At 45.0% G+C, this 22,042-nt stretch overlaps 1 protein-coding gene across 3 annotated transcripts in view; it reads right to left on the bottom strand.

Annotated features, from left to right (window-relative positions):
• The window catches only part of PLCL1 (phospholipase C like 1 (inactive)), a 210,170-nt gene that overhangs the window by 8,017 nt on the left and 180,111 nt on the right, over nucleotides 1-22,042 (bottom strand). For all 3 annotated transcript variants that reach the window (XM_074910800.1, XM_074910801.1, XM_074910802.1), the window contains exons 4-5: nucleotides 21,555-21,630; nucleotides 17,629-17,738 (exon numbers count right to left, since the gene is read on the bottom strand). In XM_074910800.1, the coding sequence (XP_074766901.1) occupies nucleotides 17,629-17,738; nucleotides 21,555-21,630 (186 nt within the window). The remainder of the gene's footprint in view (nucleotides 1-17,628; nucleotides 17,739-21,554; nucleotides 21,631-22,042) is intronic.

Genomic DNA, 22,042 nt, shown 5'->3' with positions numbered 1-22,042 from the left:
GCAAGGATGAGGAAGACGACAGAGAGGAGGAATAGTTAACAGAAACAATCTCCTAGTATTTATTTCTGTATCTAACCCTGATTACTCCTCACTTCATCCTTTCTCTGTTTATTTCATCAACCAGCTGTATGGATGCTGGCTCCAGGCTTTCCCACCTGTCTCGTTACACAGGGGGCTCAGCAGGTTCAGAGAGCTGAAAGAAACTCAAGCTTGTTTCTCCAGGAAAAGCACCAGGAGCGCAGAACCAGCCTTGGCTGCACTGTATTTCCCAACTGTCTTACTACTTAGGAAAAAAAAATCCTGTTCGCACCCGATATTTGCACGAGTCTCAGAAATGAAACCAGACCTGCAAGCAACATGGGCAGCCTTGAGGGCACCCACCTGCTCGCTGAGACACACAGCCCTCAGACGATAGGACCCAGCCAGCAGCCTCCTGCCAGCAAGCACCTACCTTAAGGACAAATGCTGGGTGAAGAGCTAAGGGGTAACCATCTCTGCAAATACTATTTACAAAGCATAGTCTCTTTTACAGTGGAGTCAGTTTTAAGAGCAAGAGAATAATAAGGTGGTTGGTAAAATTCTCATGGCAACTCCAAAGCAACCTGGCCAGGAGCTCCCTGTACAAAAGCTGAAGGGGTTCTCAGCAGTTCAAGGGAAAGCGGGCAGTAATCTCGACTATGGCCCCTCCACAGAGCCCATTTGGCCTTGGCTTGCCCCAAGCACCCAGCAGGTTCCAGTGTCCATCCTTCAAGGCACAGATCTCTGCAACCATAGCAGGTGTTCAGATACCGTAGCAAAGGGACACGGAAGAGGTTAATTAGAATGAATAAATAAATGATAATAAATAGAATACATAAATAAGAATAAAGTAAAGTAGGATTCAGAATGGCCCTAACTTAACATCACCTGTGGCTCTAGTGGGACTACTCATCACAGCCACGAGCTGAACTACTCTTTTAACACACCCAGTGGATTCGTGACTGCAGACGGGGGTACTCTGGCCCAGGGATGGAGCCTGATGCTAAAACTGTAAACGTGGTGTGTTAAGATCAATACCCAGGTCACCTGAAAACCAGCTCTATCTGATTTTTACTACTTATATTTAAACTCCCAAACTAGACCAATCCCCATTAGTTGCCAGTTGTCCCGTGCAAACTGTTTGTAAAGAGGATGTCTCAGACAACCCGAGTGGGTCGCCCTGTGGGGGGGGAGCAGAGCGAGCTCTGCAGAGGCGGGGCAGTGGGCTGTTGGCTGTTTTTCTCCCCCTCCCGCCTGCTGTTGCCCAGAGACAGAACTTGCCTAACTGCGCAGGTACAAGCCAGAGAAAATAAGAACTTTCTGGAACAACCTATTGCGCATGTGCAAGAAAGACTATATGAAGGCAATATCCCACGTATGTCTTTGTCAACTTGACACCTATAGACCACGCTGTGGCTACTCTGTGACAGTGTGGGATCCAAGGGTGGCGATTCTCCTTTTCCTATCCCCTCCTCCTCTCTTTTCTGCTTCCTCTTTCTGCTCTCTCTCTCTCTCTCTCTCTTCCTTATTCATGTGTATAAGTTTTGTAGGAGTTGAATTGGGATAGGTTGTTCATTGACAGATTATTAGGAAAATGGTCTCATCACCAAAGTGCCTTTATTCGTTCTCCTGACAGTTATCAGTTGATTGTTGCCAAATTGTCTCCATTCACTTACTAAAGTGGTCAGCTAATAAAGTCACCAACACAATTGTTCCTCTGAGTCACTGTGGTCACTCGGCCGGCCCTGCGGCTCTGCCGAGCAGAGACTGGCTCTTCCACCAGCACACAGGCTCTCAGGGAATTCAAAAGATTCACCCCCCTTGTAACCCACTGTGTGGGACGAGACACAAACACCAAAACTTTTAAACCGACTTCATTTCCACTTGGGTCTCACCCCAAAGGTCTGCATTGGAGAGGATGATTAAACCTACAGAGGTGACTTGTAGATTAGATTAAACCTAAATCTAAATCTAAATCTAAACCTAATTAGATTAAACCTAAATCTACAGAGGGGTTCTGCATTAGCCTGGTTAGTTTCTAGGAGGCTAGGAACAGTTCATTGCACAGCTAAGCCCAGAGCTCAAGGCAGTGACGTGAGGGGTTGGGAAGAGGGAACGGCAGCTGCCTCTACTGGTGAGGAACTCCCCTGAAAAACACCCATGGCATTTTTCACCTTCTTTTCCAGCTGTTGCAAAGGTGCAGTTAAAATCTAAATGGCGTGCTGGATACCAAGAGATGGTCCCCTTGGCATCGCACCAGACAAGGCTCCCTGGTTTATTACAAAACTGCCAGCCCACCACTTGTATATCCCCAAATCACGCAACACAGCCAAACGCAGACCTTGAGGGCAGCCTGGGAGGTGGAAATGAACAAAACACTTCTGTCATACAAGGAGAACATCCAAAGCAGTCATGCAATTAGCAAAGAAGCAAATACTCAGAGAAGCTTCTGATTCTGGCTGCTGGCCTTGCCAGCATGAGTATATCACTGCCTTGGGCAGCCATGGCAACTTAGGAAAGAGGGTCTGTATTTGTAATTCTTTTAGGGGATTTGCCTAATGAAATAAAGGCAAAGGACATACACGGACAGCTTGCTCTCTGAAACACAGTCAAGTGCCCTCCCAAACCCTACTGGTCCCAGACTAGAGCCTGAGAAGGAATTAATGTCAAGCATTTGCTTGAATACCTAAGTGGCAAAAGCACTCATGCTGTAGCATTCCTTATTGATCTTTAAACAGAGTTCTCCACTGAATCCATGGGCTCTGGCAAATCAATTGCACTGTATGGCTACTAATCTATTCCTTCAAGCAGGCGTTTTATGTATAAAAAGAGTGGGCTTTTATTTTCATTTTTTAAAAAAATGTCTTTTCCTTCTCTCTCATCTGGGTGTTTAAATTAAATTACCTTATATCAGGCTGTCAAAAGCAATGAATGTGAACATTGACTGTCTGTAACTGTGCTGCAGCAGGAATTTGCTTTCAGAAATAATGTCATTAATTTGATGTTAGCCATGTGCTGAACCGTTCAGCTGCTTGTGCGTCTCTCAGGCACTACATCTAGTAGACAGTTTGCAAGCACAGCCACAAATGTACGGACTCTCACTGTCAACCCCTCCATGCCTATAAGCCTGCCTTTTTCTGGTGCTAAGTTTGAAATCAAAGGGTAGGCTGGGAGCCCAGGAGTGCACAATCAATGCTAAGAAAACCCCACATTATTGAAGAAATTTATTTTTGATACACAGCCATGAGATGGAAATCAAAGCTGTATGTCTAGGCATTTATTTCTTAGTCCTCCTTTGGTCACAAAACCAAATTCCCCACATGTACCAACACCAGCTGGTAACTCCAGTAAAGTCCAGAGAGTCCAAAAAAACCAAAACAAGGTGAAGAAAAATAAAGCAGAAAGCATAGAATTTTCTTGCATTTCATTTTTCTGAGTAAAAGGACCAGCTGCAGGAAAAGATATGTTTTGTAGCTAACAAAATAATTGTGCAAATCAACCCCCGAGCAAAACAGGTGACTGGGAATAGCTGCCACCCTACCACATCCCTGCTCCCTGGTGCCCTCTGTGCTGACTCACAGACACCCAGGCTGCAAGCCACACAGTTAACATCAAAATCATGTCCTTCATCACAAGTGTGGACAGCAAAATGTCCCTTAAGTTCGTCAGAACCTGAAAAGGATTTACTAATCTCTGAACTGATTCTGTTTTGACTGAAGACAATGGGAATGTGTGCTGGTTTGGGGGTTTTTTTTGATGCAGGGAGTGTTACAGGAGATGTACTACACTTACTGCTCTCCTTAGACTGCTGTTTAGGACAACAGCTTAAAACACCATACCTGAAGCTATGCTTAATGCTAACTGAAATAATCTAATTAAGATGAAATGAAATTATGCCTGTTAGAGCACAGCGTTTCTGGACAGGTAACGGCATACTTGTGCAGTGCATGTTCCTATGTGCAGCTGTGCAGCTCCCTATGCTCTCCTTGTCTCTGAGTAACTGCCTGGCACAAACCCTAATTTCTTAGCAACTATATGGTTTGCAAATCCTCGTGCTGCAGTGGTGACTGGCAAACATCACCAGCTGGCTGGGGTGCAGGAATCTGCAGAAGCCACCCGAGCTCCCCATTCCTACTCACCCAGATGGAACATGATGCCCCTGTGGTTTGGCTGCTCTCCTCCCTTCGTGTGAAGTGCTGCGGGCAGTCAGTTTCTAACCTGTTCACAAGTAGCACAGACCATAACTTTATGCTGAAGCAGAAAGCTTTAAGCTGTGACCAAAAACTCCAAATGCTGTGAAACGTTAAGTGAAGAAAGAGAAAGATAACACCAAACGCTGTCTAACTGCTAGGAGGGAACAGGTTTTTTGAAGATCCCTAAGCAAATGCTCTGATCCACCTTGTCCGTCGGCTGGGACATTCCCTGTAGAGGGACCAGCCCTGTCATTCTGGTCCCCTGCAGTCAGAAGCAGGTTTGCTGGTGAGAATGACAACGAGCTCAGTAAAAGCAGAGCCGAGCCACCTTCTCTGCTCACATTCCCCCAGCCAGAGGTCAAAGAGGCTCCCCATGGGCACAGCGGCTGTGGGCCCCATGCACTAACAGGGTTTGCTTCCCTTGCGAAAACCCCAGCCTCCCTTTCCCAGTGTAGATGTGAAACCAAGTACCAACGGGAGCTGGTGTGGTTATTTTTGTAAGCAGCACACTATCCCAGCAGGCAGAGAGCTACCAAAACAAAGTGACTGGGAGGGGAGGAGAAAATCAGGAGAAGTCAAAAGCAGGCATGGCTGGACATGACAACCCTCCATGAAAGATGGGAATGGAAATACAAAGCAAACTGGGTGAGCCAAGCACAAAAATAAGTGGTGCACGATGGGGAATGTAGTTTTCATTTACACATTCATTGCCCCAAAATGTCAACAAGGGAAACTGAACAAGCATAATTTCCAACTCATTTTAATGCCATGCCACAGAAAATAAGAGGCTTTTTGACAAAATTGAACTCAATTTTTAAGCCTGATACAGAGGGCTGTAGTAATACCTCCACAGTTACTGGTGAGGGTTGAAGAGGATGAATTTAGACTACTCAGCTTCAGATCACCGAGCCACCTTCTGAAGGAAACGGTCCTTCTCCTGATGCTGCCAGCAGCCTTGTGTCTCAGCCCATTCATCCCAGACTGCTAAATTTGGCCCCTCAGGCTGAGTTCTGCAACCGCTACCACCTCTGTCAGTGCTTGAAAACATAAAGTTTCAGGTGCTTTTCTGTGCCTTCATGTGGCTCATCTCCTTCCTGCTGCTAGGTACACCAGCATCGCCAGGTCACTGGTGCGATGGAGCAGGAACGCAAGCGACACTGAGTGAGAAAACACAGAGCACTTAACTGAGATTATCACCAATCCCTGCTCTGCCAATTTAGAGCTATCACAGCGGATCAGTAAGGCTCCTCCTGCCAATACAGGACCGTAATACAGACAGTGCTGGAGAAAAAAACTACTATATGGGCCTTTTTAATTTACTCCTCTAAGTCTGACTGTTGTGTCTTTTTAGTCTGCTCTCTCATGTACATAGCCTATCTGACATAAGCAATGCCATCTTTTCCTTTTCATGATCTAAAAATAAACAGCAGCTGCCACAGCAAGAGAATCACTGGTCTCTTTCTCAGCTTTTCTCCCCAGATGGATCCCATCTGTACCTAGGGAAATGACCCATAAGAAAGGGTCTTTTAGCTCCTGTAGGGTTCATCACCTTGCACTTGATTTCATCTGACCCAGGTAAATGAAGACTGTAGCTGTCAAGGACACAACACACAAGACTGCAGTTTCCCAGTCCACTGTTTATACAGTAAAGCTTACCTCCACCTGCATGCACTTGGGCCTCTCATCGCCCTAGCTCCCATGAAAGTTTTTGGGAACATCTGCCACATTTAGGGCTTATGTGATCTACCTGGGTTGCTGGGGAAGAATAACTGCAAAGCAAATGCCTGGTCTCACTGAACACCTACAGCCTTCACTTAACTGAGTTTACGGCTTTTGATTAACTGTCCAGGCCCTCCCTGTGGATCCATATTGACAATAATCATATATGTTAACACAGAAGTCTCTACTCCACAGTCCTCTACTGCTGGTGGATCCAGACTACAAAATGGATCAATACCACCATTGAGTTAAATAGTGTTTTACTTTAACCACAGCCCTCAGAATAGTGGTGGGGATGAACATTTTATCTTTTCAAAGTCAGGAGGGAGTAATGGAAGCTGGACTGGCACAATGAAATGGGGAAGGTCATGCCAGCAAATCTCTGCCTGCTGGATTCAGAGTTCAGTTTCCCTGACTCGTGTACTCACGCAAGTGCAGAAGTTGTCAAAGGTCCTGGCAAGCAATTGTATTATGCACATCCTAGCACATGGAGAGAGGATTCCTATCTATGCTTGGGAGGGAGAGGGGGAGAACTCAGCATTCATACAGAGACATGCTAGCTCCTAGCTCCAGCAATGCACAAGGGCCAGGTATCACTCTGTTATAAAGTGAGAGTACGTTACCGGATTTGACTGAGGCCACTGACAGTGCCAGGGAAAAACCAACCACCATCTTAGCAACTGCAGGGGAGGAAATTGGAAGATGGAGCAACCCTCAGCTTTCATCACCTCCTGAGCTCCCCCAGGGAATTAGCTTAAATTAGACACCTGTTCCCCCACAGGGAGAAGGGTTTTGTAGATGGTGGCATGTAATTCACATAACAAAAGGAGCAGTCAACTTTCCATCATTTATAAGTGCTGGGAAACTGTTATGTGATCTGCTGACAGTAGCTGTAATGAGCTCAAAATATACCACAAAGGTAATTTTTAGAAGATGTTAAACCTCTTGGCACACACCAAAGTTTACATTCAAACGTATTTCAGGCTAGCACCAGTTTACAGCTCCCAGAGAAAGGCTCAATTCAGATTTCACAATAAGCAAATGCTGCAGAAAAAAAAAAAATGTACAAGCAATCCTCTCTTAATGTTTTCACCATGTACAAATCAGTGCCCTGCTCTCTCCCTGATACTCAACAGCCCTACGCAAATTCAGAAAAAAAGACTGGGGGTGGAGGTTTCAGACAACAACTCCCTCTTGCTCTGTCCCACCACGGACCACCTAGAAATGGAGTCCTTCACTCAGAGAAATGCTCCTTCATACGACAGCAATGAACACACAGGTTGTGGGATGGAGAAGCTCCCCGGTGGCACAAAGACCCATGCCTAATGAACCAGGGAATTTGTCAGTGTAGGAACAGAACAGCTTTGGGTAAAAATCCCCCCAGAGCCCGTGGATTACCCAGGCAGGGTGCCGAGCTGACACAAACATGCTCCACGTCTGGAGGAAGACAAAGGGAGTTTTCTCTACCCATATTTCACTAGCCCTGAAGCAATCACAGCTCTGCCAGACCTTCACCAAGACACAGGATGCTGATTCACAATGGCATTCTACGGTTTAAAACATGAGGAAGACAAAACACCTGGCAGGCACCATCAGTGTCATCTCTAAGTTGTAAAGTGAATTCGCTAAATGATGGACATTAAAATACAACTGAAATTATTTTAAAATGTACCGTGTCTTTTCAATAATAAATAACCACGTGACTGAATCTCTCTTCTCATATACTATTACATTTAAGGGACAACAGGAATCCTCCAAGTTACATAAAGAGATAACTGGAGTTTTCTAAGCCATAGTCAGTCCCCAAGTCCAAGTGAAAACCCATTTTGTGTGTCTCGGCATAAGAAATACCATGCTGCTTAACTGACCACCCTGAAGCAGTATCAGCAGTGAATGTAAGGGAGCAAAGGCTATCCCGGTCTTCAGGGCCATGAATAACCACCCAGATGAAGCCCCAGGGGACAGAGCCAGCGGTGGGGGAAGGAAGAAGGGCTCTCCGAGCCCCTCAGGAGTGCCAGGCACTGGGGCAGGAGCACTGCCTGGGCACAGGCCCAGTGCCACCCCACAGGCCAGGAGAGGACCCCAAGGAAAGGCTCCCACCCAGCCAGCACGCTGCCTCGCTGCTTGAGCTGCGTGTGGCAGGGCTGACGGCCTGGCTTGGGTTATAATGCAATTTTTAATACCTTGCAGAGGCAGCTGCTCATTTTCTTTCTTTGTTAAGTGCAGTCATTGACAGATAAAAGCAAGAAATGTGTGAATTTCTCCTGAAACTTATACTTTTATTAGAGCCCTTTTAATTCCTCAAAATGAGGTCATGCTGTCATATTGGCAAAAACGAGATTCCCAACTTTCACGTCTTCCAGGTTGCGTTAATTAACTCCACTGCCGGGTACGGCAGTCTTTGATATCTGTGTCTTAGATGAAAATGTCACCGTTGCAGGGGAGAGGATGGTGGCAGAAGTTGTTAAAGTTCCTATGCCACTTCCATTTCCTGCCTTCACTGTCCTCCTCCAAGGGATGGGAGGCAACACTGACCCAGTTTTTACACCAAAGCCATCCTCCTTTAGTGGGGAACCATCTACAAACATTATTCCATCCAGTTATCCTTCTGCCCCCACCTCTCCCCTTTGTACTACCCATTTTCCAGCTCAGTTCTGCTCAGGCACACATACATGCAGGAGTAGCTCCTTTTCCTCAAAAGATTAATACCTTCAAGGAACTTGCAATCCCACCTGCTGATTTTTCAAATAGCCTCCTCATACCTGATAATCTCGTTACTGTTCAAAGCAGCATTCAGAGAACAAAATCTCTTTGTTTTCACACACTACCACCTGAACAGTATTAATTACTTTTCCAGTTGCACAGTCTTTGGACCAGATGACACACTCCCTTGAAAGAATCTGGCGTTCGCACCCAGGTGCCAAAATCCCTTCCAGGTTGGTAGAGATGAGAGACAAGAGCAGTGCAGCTGGGGTGCAGGCTGTGATGGGGTCTGTCCCACTGATGGGAGCCGAGCAGTGCCAGATCCCACACAGCTACTCCAGCGTGAAGTCAGCATGAACATGGAGTCATACACTTGTACAAACTGCATCAGAGTGAGACACAGCTTTTGAGTTGTGAGAAGTTTAGTTCAGATCAAGGATGGGGAAGAACCAGACATGTGGTGGTTCTCCTGCTGCTGTAGCATGATTTAGATGATACACACAACTGGGACGATGCAGAGGAAGGGGCTGTGTGAGTCTGGGACGGAGAGACAGAAAAGACCGAGACACCGTGAGGCACAGAGGTGTAACTGAGGCAGGACGGCCAACCAAGCACGGGGTTTCACTGCACTGCCAGCCTACACAAGGAGAGAGCTAGACATCTATTTTGGCAGACTAGTGCTATTTAAACATCTTGACAAGCCTCCATTTGTGAAGAGACACTAAAATTGGTTTTCTACACACAGCACCTCAGCGTGCCAACCCTCTGCTGGGCTCAAAGCCCATGCTGCCAAGGTGGCCTTGGCACAAGGGGTGCCGGGCACAGGGACCCCGCATGCTCCTGGCCCTGCCTCCCACCACCATCACTGCAAGGCAATGCACCTCGCCCAGCAGGCACAGCCAGGGGCTTGGCATTAGGTCCAGGGCTTTTGGCAATTTGTCACATCACTCAAAATAAAGGCACATCACAAGATTGCTTGCCATCTATCTCTGGCTTATTTTAGTCAAATACAAGGAAAAGGGGCTAAGCAAGATATCAGCCAAGGCTTTTCATACAATCTTTCATTTCTCTAATCTGTTCTTTTTGTCCCAAAGTTACTGTTGTTCTGCATATATATTTGATGGCCTGTCCCACCTCCTATGTGCATACATGCACATGTGTTTGCACACATACAAACCCATCTCAGTGGAACTGAAGGAATAATATTTACATTTGAAATGCAGAACTTTGGATTCCAGTCAAAAATAATAATAATAATAAACAAAAGAAAAGGTTTACATCAAAGGAAGGCGGCTCACAGCACTTGTTTTCTGGATGAACTTTGGTGACCCTCCATTTTTGGTCTGTCCTGCACTTGGGTCCCACACAGATTGCAAGAGGGTCCTGTCCCTAAACCTACTGTTGTGGAACACCTACAGGAGCAGAGCCCTGGTGCTGAAGGAGGAAAAGGGAAATGAGAAAAATGGTAGAGACCCACATTTATCCTCAGATGACTCTGGCCATCAGCTCCTTCCTCAAGCACCAAGTGACTCTGGGTCCCTGGGTGCTCCAGACACTGGGTGTCACCATGGAGAACACCATAGCCTCATATCAAGCACCTTCCATGCCAAGCATTTAAGCAGGGCTTAGATCCACAGCAACTAAATCTTTATTTTGATTCTGCATTGGGGCAGCAGGAGAAACTATACAGCCTCTCACAGGCCCTTCCAGTCCTATTTTATATGCACTCAAATAGCTGTTAAAGGCTGGAAAAAGACAGAACACAGTGTGTGCTCCCTGAATGAGCAAAACTGTTAACTGGGCTTGGTCCTGTGGGGGCCACGTGAGGTGGAGAGGTGAGTGCTGCTCACCACAAGCACCAGCGCTGCAGGCAGGCGAGTGCAGATGCACATGGATCCCTGTGCCTGGGCAGTTAAGCACCGACTCCACCTGATCCAAATGCCTGGACAGTCGCTTCTTGCCAGTCAGCGAAACACTCCTGCTGTGACATTATTCAACAAAACCCCAGGAATAACTGACTAATATGGGACAAAGTCTCTCTGCTTTGTCAAGACCTCCTGGGACTTCATGCCCTAACGCTTCTCTTCAGAAACTCACATATCGTGAAGGAGCACGAGCTGTGAACCCTGGCGATTGTTGCTCTCCCTTCCCCCATTAGTCCCTGCTGTTGCCAGCATTTGGTACTTGCAGATTTAAGATCACTTGGGTGGCCTCCATGTATATTTTAAACACATGTGAATATTTAATTTGCTCTAAACCCAATTCATGTCTTGAAATTTTCCTTGGCCAAGAAAACAGAGACCTTGTCAGAAACACCATTAGGGCTTCAAAAGCTCGCAGGGAGCAGCCAGGTACCCAGAGAAGCCGTGCTGTACTTGTGTGAGACTGCTCACTACATCCTCCCCGGAGCAATCCTCAGCAGCATGGCTGATGGCCAAGGAGAACAGCATATTCCAGTTCATTAACTAGTACCGCTGAGAGACTGGGATTACACTCCTTTTACCCTGATACATACTGTTGGAAGTAACTTTAGAAGTTTCCATCATGAGATACAACTGACAAAATCCACTGAGACCAAGAGTCTTTTAAAGAGCTCTGGTTCCTGCCTTTGGCCACGGGCAAGTAAGTCAAAAGCCAGCGCTGTGAGCAGTGTCAGGGAGAGCTCGAGGAGGCATTTACCAACCGAATCAGAGAGAACTGCACTCTGCTACGTACAGGAAGGATCTGCTAACCTAACAATTACACAATTTGGTTCTGTCTAAACAGCTTTGCACATGAATCACACACTTTCACCTCCTTAACTTGTAACTCACTATCTTTTAAAGGACTCTCAAACTCCCTACACCAGAAAGATCTTGAAATACCTCCCCACAGACAGACGAGCCCTGCAGCACAGCCCAAGCACCAAGAGCACAAGCTTTGCCCTCTGAATGAGCTCCCAAGCTGGGAGCCTCTGAAACACTCACCACCGCATTCTGAGTACGCAGAGGGCTGGGGAACAAGTTACACCCATGCAGCTCCTCCAGACTCTTCACATGCCGAAGAGGAACAAACTAAACCTATCTTCTTCCTCACCTTTCCCTCTACTTTTAAATAAACTGCTTCTAGCTAAGCAGGTTGGCATTTACAATAAATGGATGTTGACCATGCTGGACCTTTTCCCCTTCTCTTTAGCACTCTCTCAGAAATCCAGCTGTTTCACTTTTTTCTTTTTTGTCCTTCACTTCATGTGGAAGAGACCAACCTGATCTAGTAACTACACGAATAATTAGAGCAGCTCTGCATTTCCTCATATGCTTGTAAAACCTGTCGTCCCATCAAAGACTGACTGGCTCAGTCAATCTCAGCTGCAGCTAAGCTGGTCTAGGAGTAAGACACCAGATCACTCAAAAGTAGCCAGGACTCATAGTCTGGAGAGGTTTAAGAGTTAGAAACAGCACTCCGAACTGCATCAACAAAGGAAATGCAAACAACATGGGGACTAGACGGCAGGAAAGGCATTTAACTTCTCCAGAAAAAGAGCCTGTGGGGTAACCACATTCAAAACATATTTATCTAGGGAGATCTGGAGACAAGTAGACATGGAATAATACAATAAGCCCTGCATTTAAAGGCAAGCATGAAGACTCTGTGCCGCACAAACCACTCCTGCCTACTGCTCTTGCTGGACTATCACTGTCACAAGATGACAGCAAATCACAAGAATTTGCTGCTAAGCCACTATGGCTTGTATTTCATCTATTTTTGCAGTTTCACAAATTGAGCACCGGTGCACTTACGTCCACAGAGATATGCTGGGGAAAGGAGAGACATCAGATATGAGGAATTTGGCGGGGGGGAAGCCTAACTGACACTTATGGGGAAAGAAATACATGGCACATGGAATACAGCAGCTTTATGGGGGGCTGGTGAATTCACCATCCTCTCACTTTACACCTAGATGGTGTAAACTGTCGTGTAAATTCTTTGTCAGCAATTATACGACATGTGGTAGAATATATTGTTACTACTGTGCTTAATTACAGGAAATGTCCCTAAGATTCTGCCATGCTGCTCTGTTGTTCACTCTGTAGCACGCCTAGGAGAAAAGCCATGGTTCCTTCCTAACTGCAGGAAAAAGGACTGCTGTGAAAAGGCCCAAATAAATCTTACTTACAAGATGGTTTTGAGAGTACTGTAGAGTATCCATTAAAAAACAGTTCCATAGTGACCTATAATTATCCTTAAATTAAGGCTATGAATGGACCTAGTTCTTCCAAAGATCATCAACAGCTCTGTGCTGATCTTGTGCACATTGTGCATAAGGCGCTTCAGAATAATATTCACTGTCCGATATGTTGCTTTTCTTCCTAAAGAAAATGGATAGTGATGTAAATTCATCTCAGGTTAAGTGAAGCCAGATAGTCTGTGAGTACATCTTTCAGAAATCTGGCTTTTATCTCTCTAAGTAGCCTCAAAGTGCACATTTGGGGCTCTACTACCCAAGTGAGAAGTCTGGTTGCTGCAGGTCTCCCAAGCAACTGAAGGCTGATTGTCACAAATGACTGTGATGAAGAAACAGGCCATTTGTGGACATCATCCTCCAAAAGTGCTATTTGTGCACTGTTTTGCTGCATAAAGCCACTTACACCAGAGCTAACATTGATCACGACTACATCATAAAATTGTGGATTTCTCCCCCAAAGAGTGAACTGCATTAGCAGTTTAGTGATTGTACACCTTCTGCATTCAGCAACCTCCCTTTATACATCTAATCAGCATTAATTTCAATGCAGGATAATTAGCAGAGATACTCGTGGATGGATGCTGAAATGATCCCTGAAAATTTAACCACTTGATGTCTTGTAGCATGTGCTAGCATTTGGAGTCCTAGTAAGAAAGAACACACGGCAACAGAGGTGAAATCTTACCATGGGCAGCAAAAAAGATTTAAAAACCCGCACATTTCAGAGCAGAGACTAGATTCAAACATTTGGGTGTCTTCCCCTTCAGTAAAAGACAAAAACAGTAAATGCCACTTTACCTTTGTGCTCCCATGTTTTGTCTATAAATAAGCCAGTATGTTGGTATATTAACTATCTAGATATTTACCCTCAACATGCAGTCAATTATCTGGTGGTGGTGTTCCTAGACTTTGTGCTGATCCACCAAAGCACAGATAGCTCAGCAAAATAAATCTGCAGAGAGCAATGCGTGTCCACGTGAGAGCAGTAAATCTGAACCACAGTCAGCACACTCAAACTTTGCTTGGCTTACTCGCCAGACTTTTGGGACTCCGGCAGATCCCAACTTCTTTGCCCAAGTAAACACCTCCTGGCAGTCTGTTGCAGTCGTGCTTCAGCAAGGCCAGCAGTTTTGCAGGCTACACGTTTTTTTTTCCCCCAACATTCTCAAAAACTCATAGAGCAGTCATTAATTCAGCAGTTTACAGATGTGACAGATGCAGAGTGCCTCAGCTACTGGAAAAGGCTTGAGACAAGATCCCACAGGAGAGGCAGACGGCGTGGGCAGAAGGGCCCCAGCAGTGGGGGAAGCCAAGAGGGCTGGGAGCATCCCCGAGCTGGCCCTGCACACACACCACCTGAACATACCCGAGCATTCCTGACCTGCAAGCTGTCTAGTGCTCTACAGCCACACCAAGTGGTTAATGTCCCTGCTCTCAGAAGGACTCATTAGCTCATGGCCAGAACTGCCCTCACGAGGCTTCTCAGCTTCTGCCTTCTAGGGCCAGGTGCCCGGTTCCCTCCAGGCACAGGCAGGTGGGAGCTCTTGCCCTTGGCAGAACAGCCATGGGCACCAGGGAGGGGGTGACCTTGCCAAGGCCAGGCGGGAAGAACACCGGCAGCTGGGGAGAAACAGGCACCAGCCCACGCACCCCTGGGAACCCCTTCACTCCATGAAATGAACGGTTGCCTGTTTTAAAAAAGGGCAAAATGAATTGTGAACTTTTGATGCAAAAGAGAGGGTCGGCCAAGCCAAGCAGTTTTGCATGCTCATTAGGATGAAACGAACTGTTCCTAGCACCATGGTCCCCATGAGGTGCTAAACACAAAATTTCTTTTGCTACCTTTGCATTTCACTGGCACTTAATTAACTACAGAAAGGAACACAGAGGCACAGAGACAGCGGTGTATGGAAATAAAAAAGAAAGTGAGACTAAATGTGGGATCATAACCATTCCTGCAAAGTCGCTGTGAGAACACGATTCTTCTGTCTAGTGTACTGGTGTCGTGCCTCTCAATATTATGAACTGCAAGACTGATAATATTTTACACAACATGGGACCAAGTAAGATGTGACATTTAAAAAATAGGCATATATGACAAAGTTGACTGTCACTGAGTTCTAACGTCCCTGTTCTTACTATCTTTTTTCTGTTCTGGCAAACAGTTTGTCCTTTTAGTGGGTATTACTAATATGTAATTAGGTTTATACAAACTAAGGAAGAAAATTACATTATTTAGATTCATTCTTATTAGGTACCTCGTAGAAGTACCTCGGGGCATTTTTAAACAAGAACAATGCCCACAGTTATGATTTTTATAAAATATACTTTAATCTTGCACTTTGTAACTATTTAATGATTTTGCCAGAAGCAATTTCTTATTGCATCCCCTCTTTGTATTCAAAGCTTACCTATTGCAATAAGTCTTTATAAAGGAATACATTAATTAAATATGCCTTAGCTTCACTAGCCTAGGAAAAGACTATTAATCATCTCACAGGCATAAGCACAACATAATACTTGCTGCTGCTCATGGGCACCTCACACAAACTGACTACTGCTGCACGATATAATTGCCTCCAACAGCCCCGAGCACACAAAGAGGCTTTCTCCCATCAGTGTTGTGCCATTCACTCACCTCATCTAGCGTAAAACAGCTGATGCATTTGTGAGACGTTACGGGCTAATCTTTTCTTTTCTTACATCGCTATACCAACATATAGTGAATTATACTTGTAGTGACCACCCTGACACTAGACATATGGAGAACACCGATGGCTTGAGTGGGTCAGGGTTGTTGTCCTCTCCTCACCAAATCCTCCCAGGGAGCTCTCACCAACACAGAGGGGAGAGTCAGTGCCAAACACAAGATGCAACTGTAACCAGCAAATAGGTTTGCTATGGGCAGGGTCTCTGAAATGCAGTATTCTTCAAGGAAACAAAAAGTTGAAGAATAATGACTGATAGTCTCATATCAGACACCTGAGGTACAACCACACTTCTAGTCATCTTATGTCATTGCTGAGTTGGATTTCAGTCAGAATGAAAAGGTGTTTCATGTGCATTTATACCCATGGGTAGTTGCCACAAACTCTGTTAATATTTTATTATATGAGGAGGTAAAAAGAAGCTGTGGCTTAGAAATTAAACATGTCAATTATTCCTTGACCTTGACTAGATGTTTGAAATGCTCTTCAATATGTTGACAATGTGTGCTAGACAGCAATTATTTTTCATGGACAGTGTTTCTCTGATACCCTACTTGTACCTTCGTTAACCACAGGTCACCCTCAGAGGTTCAAACTTCTCATTTAAAAGAACATCTAAAAATGGAAAAGTTTAGAGTAACCCTGACTGTGTTTAGAGTGACTCTGAGCATGACGCATTTATTTTACCTAACACAGCTAAAGATATGTCAGAATTCAGGTATTCAGAACTGCTGAGTGCTTTTTTTTTTTTTTTGTCCTTTTTAGCTACTTGCCTCAATTATGCTGTGGGGAAAAGGTCAGCTCCTTCCACCATGTTTGAACTGGTTGCCTTTTCTCTTCATCAGAGGTCCTATTAACTGAGCCTACACTGACTCACTTCCCCTCTCTCTCATGGTCAGTCAACATAGGCAAGAAACCACAGGTGTCCCTCAGTTCTTCTCTAACCCTTCGCTACTACCAACAGTTCTCCCAACCATTTTTGCCCCTCAGCCTCTCTGTTCCTAACTCCTTTTTCCCCCTCGCCTGCTCAGGACATGTTAGTGCTCTTTCCGACTCCACAATGCTGAAGCATGCATCTCCTACTACTCTTGCTACCACTGTTGCATGCTACATTTAGGTATATATTTGATGAGGAACTTTGTAAAAATTCCCTCTCATCAGCTGGCTCGCCCTGGGATGCCAGCAAAGGGAAAGGCACTGCGTGGTCACAGGGAGATGCTGTCAGACAGGGCAACTGCTTAACGGGAGCTGAAGGGAGGAAGTGGCAGGGAGAAAGCGAGAAGAAATCAAAGTGTGATCTATCAGAGCAAAGTGGGAAATGAGGCTGTGAAAGAAGGCGCGAGCTGAATGCTAACAACCTGAATGCTTGGCTCAGGTCCTCTCCTTGCCGTCTGCTGTGGCTGCAGCAGATCGTCTCCTCCTTCCATCTTCGGCTGTCCCTGGGTAACTTCACCCAGGCTCAGACATCCAGCTACCGTGACAATTTGTGGCTGGTTGGTGCTGAACTGGTAGCTGAAGCCTGTCGAGTAATGTGATCACCGTGCCATGTGTCACTGTGCAGCCAGGATGGAGGGATGAAAATCCTTTTTTTAGCTGTTTGGATAGTGCTCCCCTTCTGAAACATAACCCTGACGTTTCTGCAGGATCTACAATATTCCTTTCATGAGAGGCCCCCACCCCCACCCTGTCCCTTCCTAAAGAGATGCTCTAGTTCTCATTTTATAAAATAACTATCTGACACACAGAGACCTCAGACAGGTCATGTTCAGGGTGTGTGGGTTAGAACAGACAACCAAAACCAGGTCCCTGAGCATACAAACCAGAAGCTATCTTTCCTCTTTAGTTCAGGCTTAGATAAATTCCCTTCCACAGATTCCAAACCAGAGATACAATTAGACATATTTGACAAATCTCAATAATTGGGGTAATTTATACATCCCATTAAAAAAAAAAAAAAAAGTTGCTTCAGTATTAGTAAGACAGTATAAATAGATCAGCTAAAAGACCAAAGGTTTGCTTATAAAGTTAAGAGAAGACACAAAGTGGTGCTTTCTGTGCTTACCTTCAGCACTGTGATATTCCATGCAAAACTCTCAATGGCTTTGCTTAATTTTCTTCCTTTCAAACCTTCCTTTGTCCCGAGATTATGAAGTTCCTCATGGAATTCCATTCCTAAAAACACAGATTGCTACATCACCCAGTGCATGATTGATTTTCACTATAACATGTTCAGGGAGCATTTTCAGCCTCGCAGCTGGTACTTCCTATAACCTCTTTCTGTGTTTCCCCCCCTTCCCTGTTATGACTCCATCCTGAAGAGCATCTTCCATAATAAAAGGGCCATGTGCAGTCTTGAGATTGTGCTTTGTATGTAACAGTGTTCTCCAGTGCTGGGGTCCCACAGAGGCATGTGCCTGGTCCCCACACAAACACTCCTCCAGCACTTCTGCTTGCAGTCTGCGTTGCTGGCAATATTGCGACAAAAGGCAATCTCTTGTCACTCTCCTTGAACAGATGATTTTGTACCTTGGAAGGCAGTCTGACACACATGGAAGATACCTATTCAGCACAGCAAATACAGACTCACATGCAAAGCTCCTCGTTAATCTTAAACACAGTCATAAAGAAAAGCCCTTGTACTTCACAGTGATAGATTATGTCAGAAATGCATACTGCTAATCACAGGATTGCTATTCCTGCAGCCTGGGGAACTGAGACTTCCAACCACAGCCCTGGGAATTGTTGCATTTCATTGCTAGATTCTGTGGCAAATGTCTGCACATCTGTCACTGAGTACAAGAATTCAGGAAATTTGGGAGCAGATTAAAAATCTTAATGAGTCCAATTAGCTCACCAATTCCACAAGATTTGCACAGTGTATGCAAACATTCCTCTGAGTCTGGTGTGGATTAAGAGACAAAATGGAGAGAGAGCTGCTTGTGTTCCCCTAACTTGTAGCTTACAAAGGCCAAATTGGCACTAAATCACTCCAAAATGTCTGAAGCTGAGCAAACCATGTTCCATCTCCAGTTGTTTCATAGCTCTCCCTCCCCTAACGTTTTCAGGCAAATGTCACTTGCAAATTCAAGCTTCATTGAAATTACATCAAAGAAATGCCCATCGAGAGAACACCTGCATGGAGCAAACACAGAGTGCTGTTTAGTGGGTTGCTGAAGGAGTCAGTCCTTTGACAGCCCAAGGCAGGCTTGCACTTGGCATTAGCTTGCCCAAAGCATTCCTGGAAGACTACCAACAGATTTCTTCTTGCCTTGCAATGACTCCAGGAGCTTGAGAACACTGAGGCAGTTCAACCCCACACAATGGAAGATTTCTCTACTGCTTATTTTCCAAAGCTTTGCCCACTCATAGGTTTTGCTTGTGAAGGGCAACAAAGCCCCTGCAGCACTTCCTTTGGAAAACAGTCTAAATAATTGCATTTTGAGCAAGATTCCCCTGCAGGTGTGCCTTGTGCCAACTGACTTACAAATCATTTCATTTCAGTAAGTGACCTTCAAATGACTCAAAAAAATATAAAACATATGAAAGCTAATGGTGCTCAGCTCCATGTGGACAGCCCTGCCTTTATGCAGCATCCTTTTAGTTACTTTTCCCTCAGGACCTCACTTCCCCACCTGTAGCTTGGAAATAGTGCTGCCTGGGAGAGAGGGAGCCACAAACTGTGGCTGTGGGCAGGACCACCAACAAAAACATTGAGCAGTTCAGCCCTCCAGGCTGCTGCTGACCACTGTGCATTGGGCTGAGACTGCACATGAAAAAATAATAACAAAACCAGCCGCTTGAGAAGCCATCTGGGGGAGCGGGCAAGACCCTGGGGCACAGGGAAGCCAGACCAAAACAGGCTAGGATGTGAAGCAGAGATATGGTGGGAACCCATGTTCAAAGGGACCGGGTGAACAAGAAGGTCATAGGCAACTGTAGTTCCACACATCTTAATTTTGTGTGCTTCATCTTGACACACTGAAAATGTTATTTAACAATTTGCCTGCCTAACATTTGCAACTAACTAACTGGCAATTGAGCATGGTGAGGAATCCTCTCTCTCCTACCCCTTTCCTCTGTCTAAATCCTGAGGCTTCAGAAGAGCGTATCTCCCCAGCCACCTTCTTAACCAGAAGTGATATTTTAAGGCTAACAAAGCAAAACAAATTAAAACAACAAGTAGATACAGCAAAAAGAACAAACTTGAGAAATCCATATTTTTACTGGGGAAGGAGAGGAGAACTGCATGAAACTCTGACCATCAGCGTGGTGGCCTGGTCCTGATTGTGTTCTCTGCTCACAAAGACACCAGTGCCCTGCCAAGTGTCATGGGTTGTCCTCCGTGCACAGCACAGGGTGAGAAGAAAGCTAGCTGATACTGCTGAGAGTCTGTAAAATTTAGTGCAAAGTATTGCTTTTAAATTATACCATTTAGAAAGACCCCCTGGTCCTGCGTTTTCCTGTCACTGTCCCACTCCTAAACCCTCAGCACCTGATGAATGCTTTGGGCTGAGGATGTTTATGCTGCTTATGCAGATACACAGAAGCTGAGACATGACACAAGATGAGGCCCATGAAATCCAGCAAGAAACAGCTGCTTGCCTCTCCTCCCTTTGCTACCACAGCACCAGCATGGATCCAGAGCTCTGAATTTCCAGGAGAAAGGACTAGGTTCCACCCTGCTTTTGCATCACATGAAAATCAGTTAAATGGTATTGTTGAAACTGTTTCCAAATTTCCTCTAATTAAAAAGATGAATTAAAGGATTTACTACAAAACACCACTTTCATTATGTATATTTAATAGAAGCAAATGGCTGTAGCCTGTGTCACTTGCCAAATCCAAAAATGCACATCAGAAACAATGGTACTTATGATTGTTGAAGTCCCAGAAGACTACACCCAAGAACACAAATTAAATGCACTAGCAAGTGTTTGCATTACTGACCTTCAGGGCTTGCTACAGGTTAGGAAATGTGCAGCTGTACAACTGAGTGAACTGACACCAGATTTAATTTCTGCAGTGTGAACCCCAAATAGAAATACACTGCATATATTTTTTCAGTATGGTTTCTGATACATGAAAGCTCATGGATTTAGTTGTAGAGGATTACCAGGGCCAAACTGGACTCTTATCTCTCTAGCAGGGCTTATTCTTGTGTATCATTGGAAACTACAGGAGACATATCCCAGTCTAGCCTGCTATCCTGAGCAGGTGATGAAGAGAGGTTGGCATGAATAAGCTGAACTGTGAATCACAGACTCTTCGGTGATTTCTACTACCCTGAAAAATGAGTGTGAACCTGTGGCAGCACAGACAGCACACAGGTGGCCACTTCCAAAACCACCTCTTCCCTTTCTACTGGTGCACACGAGGCAGAGCTCTAGTTCATCTGAAGACATCCAGTACAATAAACCAGCAACATATGACCTACTTTAAGCCTACTTTCAGTGGTTTGCACCCACATACCTGATGTACATAATGCATAGCTACACAGGTTCACTGTGATAACATGGAATTATGTCAGCATAAGTTTCCAAGGTCTAAACCAAACCTAAAGAGCAAAAGTAAGTAAAGGTAGGCAACAGAGCTTGGTCCTGTGGGTTTCATAATCTCTTGCCCCCTCTGTGTTTAAGGGAACAATTGTGGTAAAGAATGGAGCTCAGTAAAGGCAGCACACATCTTCTCACTCCCTCTTTGTAACTGAATGACTTTCTAGTTCATTTGACTAATTTAAATGCTGTCAGACATTTCAGAGCTGTAGAGCAGATGGAGAAATAGCTTTTAAGGTGATAGCTGAAAATTCTTCCACAAACCCACTGCACTGCTACTGGAGGATGAGCCTTTAGGCAGGTGATCTGCCAAGGAGAGACCAGGATGCTCCTTAAATACCAGGTGAAAGATGCCGCATTAGTCACAAACTGTAAGTAAATTATGGCACATCGTTCTCCATTTCCCATCCAGAACTGCACAATAAAGAAGGATTACCTGCTTTCTGGCACTGAACAATCTTGTCATGAGTGATGTCTGCCGTCTCAATGAGAACCCTGCTCTCTTGAATCATCTGTCAGAAAATAAACAGGAAAAAAGCAGCATTACTAGGGCTTCCTGCAACATCTAGTCCACAAAAAAGTACAAAGGTTCAAACTTAAAAGGAGCGCTGCTCTGCAAGCAACAGTAGAGAGATTGGAACATTCCTTTATATCAAGGCTCCCAGATCTGTATCAAGCTAAGTGACAGGTGACAGTTGCTCAGAAAATGTTTTTTGCTCCAGAAGTTAAAGAACTGCTGTTTTACATCAGTGAGACACCACTGCAAATAACATGAAGGAAACACCAGTGATTTCAGAAGAAAGCAGAGTCAGCAGACAAACAAAATTTATTCTATGTGAAACTGAGCCCTTTCTAATTAGTATTTTTCTTGAAACAAAAAGAGAAGTATAGTCCTTGACATAAGTGATTATCAAAAATGTTACC

The sequence above is a fragment of the Athene noctua genome, chromosome 7 (genome assembly GCF_965140245.1).
Source record: "Athene noctua chromosome 7, bAthNoc1.hap1.1, whole genome shotgun sequence".
NCBI lineage: Eukaryota > Metazoa > Chordata > Aves > Strigiformes > Strigidae > Athene > Athene noctua.
Note: the sequence above shows the minus strand (reverse complement) of the source record. Positions and strands in the feature narration are given on the sequence as shown.